Source organism: Ciconia boyciana, chromosome 4 (genome assembly GCF_034638445.1).
Source record: "Ciconia boyciana chromosome 4, ASM3463844v1, whole genome shotgun sequence".
NCBI classification, from domain to species: Eukaryota; Metazoa; Chordata; class Aves; order Ciconiiformes; family Ciconiidae; genus Ciconia; species Ciconia boyciana.
Window position 1 is genome coordinate 46,267,815 of NC_132937.1, and position 14,614 is coordinate 46,282,428.

Genomic DNA, 14,614 nt, shown 5'->3' on the forward strand with positions numbered 1-14,614 from the left:
ATTGGTGATACACATTTAGTTGTGGAATTGAGGGTGATAATAATGTGTATAAAAAAAGATTATTCTGGATGAGCAGAAGCGTTATCTCCTTTTTACAGATGAGTAAAATGAGGCAGCAAAGGATTAAATCATTTGACCTAGGTCTTCTGCAGTGACCCTGTTAATGTCCAGAAAACTGATTGTCAGTAGAGTAACACTTTCCCTTATACTGCGCCAGACAAAACTGTATATGCTTCCCTCTGTGCAATCAAAACTATCCCTCGAAATCAGACAGAATCACTTTCAGTGAAATTGCCTTTGTGCTTAATTCGTGTTTACACTAAATCCCCTTTGCAAGTGTTAAGGCAGACTTAGAAAGAGTATGAATTGCATATGTACTGACTTTAAAGCCACTTTATATTACCACGGACAAGGACTTAGTGTGTGTGTCTACCTGCTGAGGCACAGGGCTAATTAGCCTGGGCTCAGCAGTAGCCTAATTTGACTGTGCTGTTTTGGGGATCTAGGTTGCAGACTTTCCTAGCCAGATCTGACATGGTGATAAGGGCTGGGGATCACAGTAAAGCCCCTTGGGTTTACACAAGTGTTTCTTTTCCTTGAAGAGAACTATGTTTGTGAGGTCCAAAATAATTGCCAATGATATACATGGTAGATTGTGAATTGCCTTTATTATATAAGGACATATAAAATTCTTCAATACAAAAGGTAGATCAAGGCAAAAGGTGGGTGAGGCACGTCCACTTTGCAAAAAATCATGCAAGCACCAGGAATACGTCATGAAGGCTCTCTCCTACTGGAGTGCATGTACTGTAATACATGGAAATACATACCTGACATCAGTTATTACAGGTTTAAAGAAGAGATAATTGGTGTCTGTGACTTTCTTGGTTACTTTCATAAATAAATCACTCCTCTGGACTCTTCCCTTTGCTACAGAAAAAAAAAAAAAAAAAAAAAAAAAAAGCCACCAAAGGCCACATGGCATTCTGTGCAAACAGTCCCTAATGACTATTGTTACAGAAAGGGTAAACCAGAAACTGAGCTGCAGCATAGGTTGTATGAGTTGCCTTAGGTATGTGCCAGGGAGGCTAACTCTGGTTGAAGTCACTATCTTCAATGAGACTGGTAGGTTAAAAGTGTCATGGGTGTGCTAAAATGTGCTGCAGTTTTCCCTCTGGCTGAAGTTCTTAACTCCTGCAAATATTGTCCTGAGCTTTGTGCTCACCATTCCAGTGGAGCTGATGTGATGTGCAGACTAGGCACTGTGATGGCAGCATGGTTGGAGCAAATTTCACCCATGGAGAAATAAATACATCCCGAAAACCCAAGGGGGAAAGTCCCATGTTGCTAGTGATGTGTGGTGCCAATTCTTTATCTGAAATCTGATCAATAGTAACAGTCCTTAGTGTCTCTGCCATTTTATAAAGATATCTTTAAGGACTTGGCTAGCTAGCCAGCTGGCATCTATCCTGCACTCAGACAGATTGTCATTGCCAGTTTCTGCTGAAGTGAGACACTATGACACTAATTTAACTCATTTTAATTACTAGCAAATCGAAGCTTAGCATTTCTGCTGCTGTTGAAAGTTACATATGCAAGTTCCATACTGTATGTACACATATTTTAATGTTCATTTACATGTATTTCTATGTACTATAAAATTTTTAATTTTTACTCTAGCTGGTGTCATTTATTCAAAATCCTGAAGAACTGTAGAGCTGTTATTTCATGGTCTAGAATCTCAAAGAGTGACTGACACTGTGTACTTTATCTAATTTTATTTAAACACCCAATAAATCAGTAACTTTAACAAGAAGCCGAGTAAATTCTGCAGGATCAAGGTGTAATATGGCAGAGGCTGAAACAAGAAGCAGCATTCAATTATTGCAGGTTTTAGAGCAATATTGCCTATATACTATTTCTCCTCTGCTTGCAAAAGTCAAATCAACAACTTGAAAGTTCAACTTCTTCAAGCAGGTGGCAGGAGGTCCGGGGTGCAGCTTGGAATTTCCCACCCCCAGGCACCAGCAGCAGGAAGGGCACATTGGTTGTGACCCTTGCGGCATGTGAGATTGACCTCATTGCAGCTTCATGGAAGTCCAGCCACCAGAGGGAGGCCAGTGTGTGACGTACAGGAGTCTGCATTTTAAACTTGAGGGGAGAAAGAAAGTTTAGGATTCTTGTAGCGAAACTCCTGATCTGCCATCTGCAGAGATTTATGATGTTACATTTGCTTCTAAATGGAATTTAACTGTGTATCCCCTGGCTGCATTTGTATGATCTCATTCTTCTTCCCATCACGTAAATATGTTGAAACTGTTTCTGCCTCGATCTTTATGATAGCCTATTGATCTAGGTTTCTGATTTCTCTGCTCTGATGTATTTTAGAACATTTCATCCAATGTGCTGGAGGAATCTGCTGTTTCAGATGATGTTTTGTCTCCAGATGAAGATGGTATATGTTCTGGGAGGTATTTCTCAGAAAGTGGCCTGGTAGGGCTGCTGGAACAAGCAGCAGAGCTCTTCAGCACGGTGAGTAAGGGCCAAAATCACTGGGAAATGGAGGGAAGCTACCTGGGCCAGATCCATAGCTTATTTTCCTGCACATGAGGAAACAAAGTCTTACTGCTAAACCAGGCTCCACAGATCTGCCCCACTGCAAACAACAAGAGGCAGAGACACATCTGGGTGAACCAGCCCTGCCTCTGCCAGGTTGGCTAAGCTAGGCTTTTCAGGTAGCCTAGCTCAGCCATATACCCACCTCTACTGTGCAGACTACAGGCAGCATCAGGAGAAAGTGATTGTCCCAGGCACGAACAAAGCCTTTTGATTGGTATTTTCATGGGATACTACATTTAAGAAAAATATCTTGCTTAAACTATAGATTTTAGAAAGCATGTGAGAGTTACTCCTGCACTTTTACACAGCATACAACCACCAGCCTCCTAATCTACACTTACCATGTAAAGAGTCATGATGTTAATACTCAAGTAGCTCGTCATATTGCTGTAGTGCTAAAGAGGATATATTATTTAGCATTTCTGAAGATATCATTTGGATTCCTTTTGTCCAGATGCAGCTCTGGCTGCCCTGAACATGCTAAACAAATCCATTTCCTTCTGCTCACCTATATTTCTAACTCTTCTAGCCCCTAAGTAGAAACCATGTGCTTTACACAGGAATTTGGGCTAGAGAGCCCAACAGATCAGAGATCCAAATTAGATCCAGTTTGTTGCCTGCAGCTCAGAACTATCCATTTACTATTACTAGGTTTCAGAAAGCTAAAACAAGCAACACAGCAGAAGAAAATATGAGTCCCATAAATCCCCTTTTCAGCCAGGTCATTAATGGAGATCTAGTCTCTTTTCAAACTGCATGAGGACTCATTTCTTTTCTTCTATTTTTTTCCCTTTTTTTTTTTTTCTGTCCCAAGGGGGGATTGTATGAAACTGTGAACGAGGTGTACAAAATTGTCATCCCCATACTGGAAGCACATCGAGACTTCAGGAAGCTTACCTTGACACACAGCAAGCTACAGAAGGCATTTGACAGCATTATTAATAAGGTACTCATGAGGCAAAGCACTGCTAGCAAGACACATTGCTGGGTTGCACTGTTTGTTTAAGACTGGTGATAATAAAACTGTTCATGTGAAATAGATCCATTTCCTTTTTCTAACAAAAGCCTCCATCTGCTTTGGCCTACCTACAAAGGGTAGTCTACAGTGAAAAGAGAGCTCTATCGTCCCTGCAGGAAAAAGCAGAGATTAATATAAAACTGGTTTAGAGCTATGGAAAAATAGCTGAACAGGTCAAACTTAGAATAAAAACATGCATGATTCCACCTGGCCACATCTATTTCAGAAAAATAATTTCATTGTCAATTAACTAGTGTTTTCAGTTATAAAACAGAAAAAATACAAAAGCCTGGCTAAACTCTCAGCACTCATACTGCCCCTTTCCTTCTTTCTCCAGAACAATCTTATTGCTGAGTCTAGTCAGTTTCAAATTCTTATCAATTTTCATTGCAGAATTTTAATTTTGTTAATGTGTATCCAATGGAATTAAAAAATAATAAGTTATTTTGTTTTGCAAGTCACTTCATGATTAGCCTAAATTTTAAGTTACATTTCAGTCAAATGTCCCCTTAATTTGTATGCTTTCCTTCATGAATATGTGCTTCTAATCCATCAGCACTGATGATACATAGAACTGGCTCTGAAATAGGGAAAATGTAGGATTAGTGGGTTTTCTTATACATCAATTGGGAAAAAAGGCATCCAAATACTACAACGCTGACATAAAAAAATTTTCTCTTTCTTTTTTCAATTAGGGTCAAAAGCGAATGTTTGGAACTTACTTCCGTGTTGGTTTCTATGGATCCAAATTTGGGGACTTGGATGAACAGGAATTTGTTTATAAGGAGCCTGCAATTACCAAACTTCCTGAGATTTCTCACAGATTAGAGGTAAAGAAAAAAATACAGTGTTAGTATGATCTCCAATGTTACATTATACTTTCTAATGAACCCACACAGTTCAACAGTATTATTGCTACATAAAAATCAGTAACAAACTGATTTGTACCATAGATTATTTTCTTTGAGTGTATCCCTTCCATTGTAGCCCTTTTTACAGCATAATGATGAAAGTGATCCCTTTTCTTGAGGCCATGTCTTTTATAGGCAGGCCTGTAATATATTGAATGATTGGATTTGAGCATGCCAGATATTTGCTTTGGTATCTTTTCAGCTTTTTCATGGAACTGCGATGTTCCCTTCTGATTGCTTTACCTCGAGTTCTGTTTCTTGTGTGAGCAACTCACACTAATCTTTGTCAGAAGATGCCTTACCCTGGCCAGCTGTGGTTCATGAAGAAGTATATTGACTGTACAGAGCCTAGAAATTGTCATGGTTACTCCTTTGTCCTAGAGGCATACAGATCATTAGCATGGTATTAAGGACTAACGCTGCAGCATAATTCTGTTTCCTTTCCAGGGATTTTATGGCCAGTGCTTTGGGGAGGATGCTGTGGAAGTGATTAAGGACTCTGCTCCGGTAGACAAAAGAAAGCTGGATCCCAATAAGGTGGGGAGAGTACTACTGAGAGTGTTGAGTGCTTTGTCACAGAAGAGAAAGGAAGGGAGGGGGATCCCCTTGCAACTTTTATGCTCTAACATTAAGGCACCATAAGAAAAAAACAACTTGGCTGTATCTCTGTGCCCAGGGATGTCCTTAAAGCCTCTGTGAAAGGCTTAGTTTGGTAGCTTGTCACAGAGTGCGGAAATTAGAAGTTCTGATCTCTGGTGCCTGCTCTGGCTCTGATCCCCAGGGCTAAGCTGCGCCCTTCCCAGAGGCAAATTTTTTCAGCTCTGAAGAAAAGAAGGAGCCCTGAAGGATTTGCAGCTCTGTGCACTTCCAGACCACACTTAGCCAATGTGGACTACAGGACATTTCACATACGCCATTCCTTTTACACTTCTTGGGTTGTAAAGTACTGTAATGGTTCTTCCCTCTTTCTTCAGGCATACATACAAATTACTTTTGTGGAGCCGTATTTTGATGAATATGAGATGAAAGACAGGGTAACCTATTTTGAGAAGAACTTCAACCTCTGTCGGTTCATGTATACTACACCTTTCACCATGGATGGGCGCCCCAGAGGAGAGCTTAGCGAGCAATACAAGAGGAACACCATCCTAACCACAATGCATGCTTTCCCCTACATCAAAACTAGAATTAATGTAATCCAAAAAGAAGAGGTAATTGGGTTTTGAGGACATATCTAATTTCTCAAGGGCTGAATCAGTCTCTGGGTGGGAAGATTTTCAAATTCTTTGCTTGGCAGAAAAAAAGAAGGCTGAATTTCTCAAACAAGTTACTCTCATAAATAGGAATGGCATAGAATGGATAGACAAATGCAAGATGGGTATTTACTATAGAGAAGAGAGGATAGCGAGTGTATATTCTTCTTTTGACCTCCTGGTTGTAATGCTGTGTAGGAGGATGTGTGGAGCTCTATTTATGGCTGTACTTCTAGCTGATAAAGTACAGTCAAAGAACTAAAATGGGCTGAGAGCTGGTTTAGAGACAGGGAAGGTAGAAAGTGCAAAACCATTTCAGACATGAAGTCAGTAACTTAAAGTAATAACGAGTTTATGCAAACAGGGAGTCACATCTACATCCTGTTCTTGCAAATGATAAGATGTCAAAGAGCTTTGAATCAGATGCAGCATCTACCACGATGACATTTAGATTGAGCAGTCTTCCTGGGTTTCACAACTACTGCTTTTGGCACAGGAGAATGATAGTCGCATTGCCAGATTTAGAACAGGACAACTGCATGCATGCTTCAGGTAATGAAGCATCTTTTCTTCCATTTCCATTAGTTTATTTTAACCCCAATTGAAGTTGCTATTGAAGATATGCGGAAAAAAACACAGGAACTGACTGCAGCCACCAACCAAGAACCACCAGATGCCAAAATGCTCCAGATGGTTTTGCAGGGCTCAGTTGGAGCCACTGTGAATCAGGTAAAGGATCCAAATAAGCCAGATGAAGAGTTTCTGCATACTTTTCTCATTGTGCTTTCTTTTTTGCTATCATCTTTTGCACTGGAAGTGGTACATCTAGTCAGACACATTTAGTCATAATGTGCATTTAAACTTCATCCCTTGATATTTAGTGATTGTATACTGTTCATTAGGTATGCTTTTGGTGAAAGTGCTCGTGGAAGTGCTGTCTTGGTTGTAGGTGCAGAAACTCACAGAAGCCTTGTGAATGCATCCAAGGATTTTCCATTTCTAGCACACTATCCATCTCAGCCATTTTATGAACTCCAGGTATATCCTTGGGGAAGGGGAATAATGATAAAAATTCTGCTGTGGGTCCACACAAACTCACAGTTTCACAGAAAATACATGAAGTCAAGACCTGAGTGCCCCAAAAGAAAGTTGAGATGCAATAATTATAGCATAAATATGCCTGCTAACAAAAAAAGGTAATTAAAAAAAAAAATTAAAAGAATGAAGACATAACTGAGAGAAAATTTGGCATTATCCACAATTTCACTGAGGTTAGTTTCTTTGCTGTAAGCCTAAATACTCTCAGTTTCTTCAGATTCTTCATCAATCAAAGTCTCTAGTCTGAAGTAACACGTTGTAAGCTTTGGAAAGAGTGGTCCTTTTCTGCACCGTGCTTATTTAACTCCCTTGGGGTTTGGAATGCCACCCACAGGAGCTGTGTTTCTCTCATGTAACCAGGTTTGGCAGTAGAGCTATCCGAGCTCTTCTCAGCTGAGTAGAATTTGTCTGTTCCCTTTTTTGCGGGGCTGGAGAAGAAATAAAAACAGGAGGGGATAAAATATTATGGGCAAAAACTCTGCTTGCCGAAGGAAAAATCGGGGGGTGAAAAGGGCAAAAAACCATCCTGTTATGGTGACTATGCATAGTTTTCTTTTCTTTCATAATTCCGCTCAGGAAATAACAAACAGCTTAGCCAAACGTGTGGTCTATTTTCAGCCTAAGCAGGTGTTTTTGACATTTTCCTGTGTTATTCCTATAAGGGACCGCTAGAGGTAGCGCAAGTGTTCCTGGCTGAAATTCCAGCAGACCCCAAACTTTATCGACATCACAACAAGCTGAGGTTGTGCTTCAAAGAGTTTATAATGAGGTCAGTAAAACAAAATTGAAGTGTTGAATTGCATCAGCAAAGCCAATAATCGCAATAATGCAACGATAATATGACTGTGTAATTAATTATGCAAGTTAGGATCATGAATCTTGGCATCTCACGCTTTAGACACTTGGTTCAGACTTGTTTCTCTGCTTCATGGCCAATGCTTTGCAATCCAAATGGGAGCAAACTTTAACACCTCAAACTAATTATGTAGAAATTAAGATCTTCCATTTGTTTTATCTTTTGACATTTTGCAGAAATCAAGCATTTCAGACTATTGCCTTGATTTTATTTTTAATAAAATGACATTTTTATGTAGGAAGCTGTTCATAAGAAAACATTTGACCCAATCTGTCAAGCAGACATATTGCTAGTAGTAGACACATATGGCCTTTGCTTTAGATATGCTTGTAAATCTTAACAAGCATACTCACATAGCAAGATACTCATCTCCTTAGTCCAAACAAAGCATAATTGCTGAAGGATAAGTTTGAGTTAAATAAAAATGAGCCTTATGCAGAAGATACACCCTCAACTCTCTGCTATTGTCACTGCATCTGTTTACAGTAAGTAGGCAGCTAGCTCAGTATTCTGCAGTCATTAAATTTGTTTTTTATTAGCTCCCTCACGCATTTCTAATGTTTTAAAAATATCACCTCAATTTGTGTACTTGGAAAAGACAGAGGTTTCTTATTAGTTCATTATCATTTTGGACTTGACAAGTTATCAGAGGAATGCCTAGCTCAGGGGAGGTGGATCCTTGACCATTCAGATTACCTAACACAAAGTTAATGAGTTTAACTGAAGTATGTGATACGTCATGATTTTTTTTCTTTCCTTTTGCCTAGGTGTGGTGAAGCAGTGGAGAAAAACAAGCGCCTTATTACTGCTGACCAGCGGGAATATCAGCTAGAGCTCAGAAAGAACTACGGGAAGCTGAAGGAGAACCTTAGGCCCATGATTGAGAGGAAGATCCCAGAGCTGTACAAACCTGTAGTGAAAGTCCATAGCACAAGGTACAGTTAGGGCAGGGTTATCTGTTGTAGCTGTACAAAAAGATGCCATTTTTGCAAGGAAGAAAAGCAGTTTTACTAGCAGCTCAAAACAGGCCATAATACACACTGCCAACTTCATACTTGATTAAAGAAGTCTGCTGACTTCCACCGGAGCTGAATGTAGTATTAACTGTGTTTCTCAAGCTGCTCATTCCTGGGGTAGGGGATTTATGTCATTTTAATGCATCATTAGAGAAGACTTCCCCCTCTCCCTAATGAAAAGATATTGCAAAACATCTTGCCATTTCTTCAACATTTGAAGTCAGGAAGGAGATAGAACAGGTATGTGTTTGTTTTGAAAGCATGGCATCATGTGGTGTTAGCCAGCATGAAGTAAGAGTGATCCTTTCACTCCCACATAATATAATCCGCCTTAGTCCCATGACTGAGACAGAAGAGTCTTAACTTATGTCCTTTACTTATGAATATACACTTCTTCACAAAGCCACTGTGTCCAGTGTGGGGTGGGAGCAGAAGAAGGAGCATCTCATAACATGTTTCAGCTGATGATTTGTCAGCTGCTCCTTTTCACAAGGCAGGTATTTCTTGGATTCTTTTTCATTTGTCAACTTTATTTATGGATCCATTTCATTGCAGGGAATCTTTTCGTAACCACAGTTTTAGGAAATACGACGCCCAGACTTCTTCACAAAGCACCTAAGGACTAGCTGCTTTGGCCAAGGAAGAGCTTCATGCTGCAAGCCAGAAGTGACAGGGTATTCAACATCTATGAAATCAGAAATCTCTCACAAGACAGCATGTGCACTTTCTGGACAGCATGCAGAAAAGCATTTATACAAGATCACTGAATGAAAGCTGGGGGATTACTCCAAATCAACCACATCTCATGAGAGCTTGGGAAGGAAGGGGGTACTTTTTAGCTACTTTTGCATATATTGTAAAATAATCACATGACACAGAGGGGTGGACCATTAGAGTGGTCAGTGGCATGAGGTCAGTCACCACTAGCTTACAGACACAGAACTCCATGTGGTTTGGTTGAGGTGTAACGTGAATCCAAATAACATGTCTAAGGGACACTGACAAATTATGTCTATTTATGGTTCTTTTCCAAGACAGCATTTATCCCTGTGCTTTTGGCAATGGAGCACATTCTGCAAGTTAATCACGTGCTTAAATGCTGTCTTAATGAGCAGGGACATGGTCCCCTGCTCAGTGTTTGCTGAGCTGGAGCTGTAGGAAGGAATAATTTCCTCAATCAGTTTCTGTCACCAATTTCTATCACAGTCCTTAACTGCAGGGAGAGTTCTGCACAAGTTTTCTCAACCAAAGCTTGGAAAGCAAGAAGCAGCAATAAATAATTCTTAATAGATCTTCTAAATTTTTTTCTAAGTATAGTGACTACTACTTGATGTGCAGCTGGATTTCTTGATAATCAGTGTCATGTTTAGCAGAGCTAACAAGTAATAGTTTAAAAAGAAGATGCTAAGCTATGAGTGATTCTTTTACTATACAATGCTGTTTTGTAGATAACCTTATCCAAAATTAACTACAGAAGCGCACAGTGAGGATTTCCTACAAAGCACTTCACTCAGGCTTTACTGCAGCTTAAGAGAAATTAGCACATAATTTATAATACCTAACACTTAATATTTTCTGAGCCCTCAGCAAACATTTTACTAAATAATCTTTACAGCACTTCTCTGAAGTAAGGAAATATTATTACAATTTTGCAGATGAGGGTGTTGAGAGAGAGAGAGATTAGGACTTCGGAATTCATCTAGTGAGGAAATGGCAGAGCCACAATTTGTATTGTGACGATGCTTACCATCTAATGTTTGTATTTTGAAACAAAGATCCATGAAAGCATCCCTCCATATTACTTCCTTTCCTCCACCTTTTCAGGGTTTTGGAAATTATAGTTTAATGCTGATTAAAGTAACCAATTCCATTTGCCCAAACACAGAATTTAATGTTAAAATTAAATGAAGCGGTGGAATTAAGTTGTTCATTTGTACTTCCTTTTAGAAAATTACAGTGAACTTTCTCAGAGCTGATGCCATGTGTTTCTAAATGCAAAGCCTCTTTGCTCCGAAAGTATAAGGGAGATTGAGGCTGCTGCTTTTAGTGGAAACATTTTGACTTTTTATGGTCATCTGCAGCCTTGCCATTAGATAATAGGAATTTTCCCAGCACTTCGTTGACATCTAAGCAAGTCAGATTTTGAATGTGCTATGTAGAAGATTCACAGGCATGATCAAACAAGATGAGATGTGGAAAGAGGTGAAATAAGCCCTGTACTTACACAGCATTTGGAGTATAAGAAAGCATTTCCCTCCTCATTCATAGTATTGTTAAATGTAATAATTAGGAATAAGTACCCTGTGATTTTTAAGTGAATGCATCCAAAGTACATAAGCAAATGGTATAAAAAGCTCAAAGCAAAAGGTGCTTCCATGGAGTGGCTTCTCTATATTCAAGTTGCTTTGAAACAGTTTTAAGTTGAAAAGATGATTAATTTCCCAAAGCTTTGAAGCTATGAGATCTCTGCCTATCAAAACCTAGCCCCTTATCTATTTGTTTTTAACAGCCTGTTCGGGAGGAAGGTCAGAATACTGTCATCTATCAACCCCATAATCTAACGTCATTGTTTACAAGATGCTTATCCTTTACAGCCTAAATAACAGAAACCTCAGGTAAACAAAAAATCCCTACAGGTGTACAATATACTAGGTAAAAGTAATGAAGTGTTTCATGTTGTCTGGTCATTGAACTAAAACAATACTCAGGATAATGTGAATACTGAAGGACTCTTCACTCACATTTTACAAGCTGAGCACCCCTCAACCAGCTGGCCAGTCTTGCCCTCAGTTTGTAGCTCATGTTATCCCTTCTACAAATGAAACATGGTTTGTACATTTCTTTCCAGAGCTGAACTATGTGAAGCATAAATTTTCTACCTTACAATATTCATTTAGCAATAAAGTGACTGTTTCACAGAATGTTCAGAAGTGCCTTTGTGTTGCGCCTTATCCCTCAATAGAATCCAGCTGGAAAGAAAATTCCAGTAGGAACAACCTTTCCTTGTAGAAGCATCATTCAGCAGAAAATACAAAGATTTGGGCAGTGGAGGTCTTGGTCTGTCTTTAGGATAAATGGTGTCTGTCGCATGGGTAACAGGCAACAACTTGCTTCCTAACTTCTTTTTTCATTCAGTGTCCATGAAGAATGGCAGTGGGAAGCTCAAGTGACAGTAGTGCCCTCCTTTCTTCCTCCAGTGTGTGGACACAGAGCAGAAACATGCCTCATTATTGAACGACACACTGGCTGGGTGATTCAAGACTAGGGAGAGTTGCGTGTGACCGCGCTAGTTAGGTCCAGGGCTAAACTACTGAGGCTGTCACAGGGGAGCCAGCAAGTGAGGCAGTGAACCACATCCTGGTCCAGAGATTCCCATGGGCATCTCAGCTGGGAGTAGTGCACCATAGCTCACTTACTCCTTGCATTTACCATCAGCAAGTACCAGCTTTAAGGTGTGAGCTGCTGGTTTGGGGGCTGGAACCTTTTAGCTCAGCACGAGTGTCTCTCTGTTCACCACCCCAGCTGTGCTGCGTCCCACTGCAACCATGCAGCGGCACGCTGTGACCAGCAGCATTGATTCTGTACACAGCCCCATCACCCAGCAGAGCATAGCTGATCCAAATCAGGTGTGAGCACACACTCGCATGTCTGCCAGCGTGCAGACAACATGCATACATAAAGAGTCCATGCCAGCTGTGAAAAGACCAACAATAATGCCCAGAAGTATAAATTAACCTGTCAACATGTTTTGAACACATTTGAACAGTCAAGGTGGGTGCTTTTGGTCAGCACTACTGATCCTACATGGGCAGCCCTAACGCTAGGTTTCCTGTTTGCAGAAAAACAGCCGTAAAGAGAGCAAACCTTTCATACCACATGAAAAAAATCACACGTTCACAGAATCACAGAATCGTACAGGTTGGAAAAGACCTTTAAGATCATCAAGTCCAACCATAAACCTAACAATACCAAGACCACCACTACACCATGTCCCTAAGCACCTCATCCAAACGTCTTTTAAATACTTCCAGGGATGGCAACTCAACCACTTCCCTGGGCAGCCTGGTCCAATGCTTGATAACCCTTTCAGTGAAGTAAAATTTCCTAATATCCAGTCTAAACCTCCCCTGGTGCAACTTGAGGCCATTTCCTCTTGTCCTATCACTTGTTACTTGGGAGAAGAGACCAACACCCACCTCACTACAACGTCTTTTCAGGTAGTTGTAGAGAGCAATAAGGTCTCCCCTCAGCCTCCTTTTCTCCAGGCTAAACAACCCCAGTTCCAGGGGCTGGAGATTCTCCTTAGCTCTCCTTTTGCTGCTAATGTATTTGAAGAAGTATTTTTTGTTGTCTTTTACAGCAGTAGCCAGATTGAGCTCTAGCTCGGCTTTGGCCCTGCTACTTTTCTCCCTGCACAACCTCACTACACCTTTGTAGTCCTCCTGAGTTGCCTGCCCCTTCTTCCATACGTCGTAGACTCTCCTCTTTTTCCTGAGTTCCAGCCAAAGCTCTTTATTCAGCCAGGCCGGTCTTCTTCCCTGCCGGCTCATCTTTTGGCACCTGGGGACAGCCTGCTCTTGTGCCTTTAGGACTTCCTCCTTAACGAATGTCCAGCCTTCCTGGACTCCTTTGCCCTTTAGGGCTGCCTCCCAGGGGACTCTGTCGACCAGTCTCCTAAACAGGCTGAAGTCTGCCCTGCGGAAGTCCAAGGTGGCAGTTCTGCTGACCCCCCTCACTGCTTCTCCAAGAATAAAAAACTCTGTCATTTCATGATCACTCTGCCCAAGACGGCCTCCAACCATCCCATGGCTCACAAGTCCTTCTCTGTTCGTGAACAAGAGGTCCAGCGGGGCACCTTCCCCAGCTGGCTCACTCACCAGCTGTGTCAGGAAGTTATCTGCCACACATTCCAGGAACGTCCTAGACTGTTTCCTCTCTGCTGTGTTGTATTTCCAGCAGACACCTGGTAGGTTGAAGTCCCCCACAAGAACAAGGGCTAGCGATCGTGAGGCTTCTCCCAGCTGCTTATAGAATAGTTCGTCTGCCTCATCATCCTGGTTGGGTGGTCTGTAACAGACTCCCACCACAATATCTGCCTTGTTGGCCTTCCCCCTGATTCTTACCCGTAGACACTCCACCCTATCGTCACCATCATCGAGCTCTAAACTATCCAGACACTCCCTAACATATAGGGCTACCCCACCACCTCTCCTGCTCACCTATCCCTCCTGAAGAGTTTATAGCCATCCATCGCCGCACTCCAGTTGTGCGTTCAAGGCTTCAGCAGGCATGACTGTGAGTAGCTGTAAGCCACACTTGTGCTGGGTAAAGAGAAATGCAGTGTTGTCACTTAAAACTGGCAGGTCTGGGTTACATGACCTCTCTCTGGAAGCTGAACGCTTCCTCGTTAGGTTTCCCACTGATGTGAAGACTTGGAAAAATGAAAGCGAATGTTTTAATTCCTTTTTTTGTTTTTCCTTTTTGTCTGTTTAAAGTATCATCATCTCAAATATTTCAGAAAGAGGAATTAAAGCTTAGCAGACAGCATGACGTAGAGCCAGCTAGGACTCTTTAAGGTGTTATAATCTCTCAAAGCGATGCTTGTTATGAAAATTAAGCACATGATAACAGTGTTTTACCATGTTTTACTGCACTACAGTGCAGCTGCCTTCTGCAAGACAGAAACATATACAAGGAGTGTTCATAGGGTGTTGCCATTAGTGCTAAATTTGGGAGCGGGGTAATTTGGGGAGTAGCTCAGCTGACTATGTTTTAATGACCTTTTAAACCACTTAAACGAAGTGATTAAAAAATAATCAACAGGTCTTGATAAGTCATCTCAG

At 41.0% G+C, this 14,614-nt stretch overlaps 1 protein-coding gene across 1 annotated transcript in view; it reads left to right on the forward strand.

Moving 5' to 3' along the window:
* The window catches only part of DOCK8 (dedicator of cytokinesis 8), a 94,073-nt gene extending 83,819 nt beyond the window's left edge, over window positions 1-10,254 (forward strand). The window contains 9 exon segments of the mRNA XM_072858859.1: window positions 2,389-2,532; window positions 3,434-3,565; window positions 4,333-4,467; window positions 4,996-5,085; window positions 5,523-5,759; window positions 6,387-6,530; window positions 7,562-7,668; window positions 8,523-8,690; window positions 9,327-10,254. Of these exon segments, the coding sequence (XP_072714960.1) occupies window positions 2,389-2,532; window positions 3,434-3,565; window positions 4,333-4,467; window positions 4,996-5,085; window positions 5,523-5,759; window positions 6,387-6,530; window positions 7,562-7,668; window positions 8,523-8,690; window positions 9,327-9,441 (1,272 nt within the window). The 3' untranslated portion in view covers window positions 9,442-10,254.
* Window positions 10,255-14,614: the final 4,360 nt, after the last annotated feature.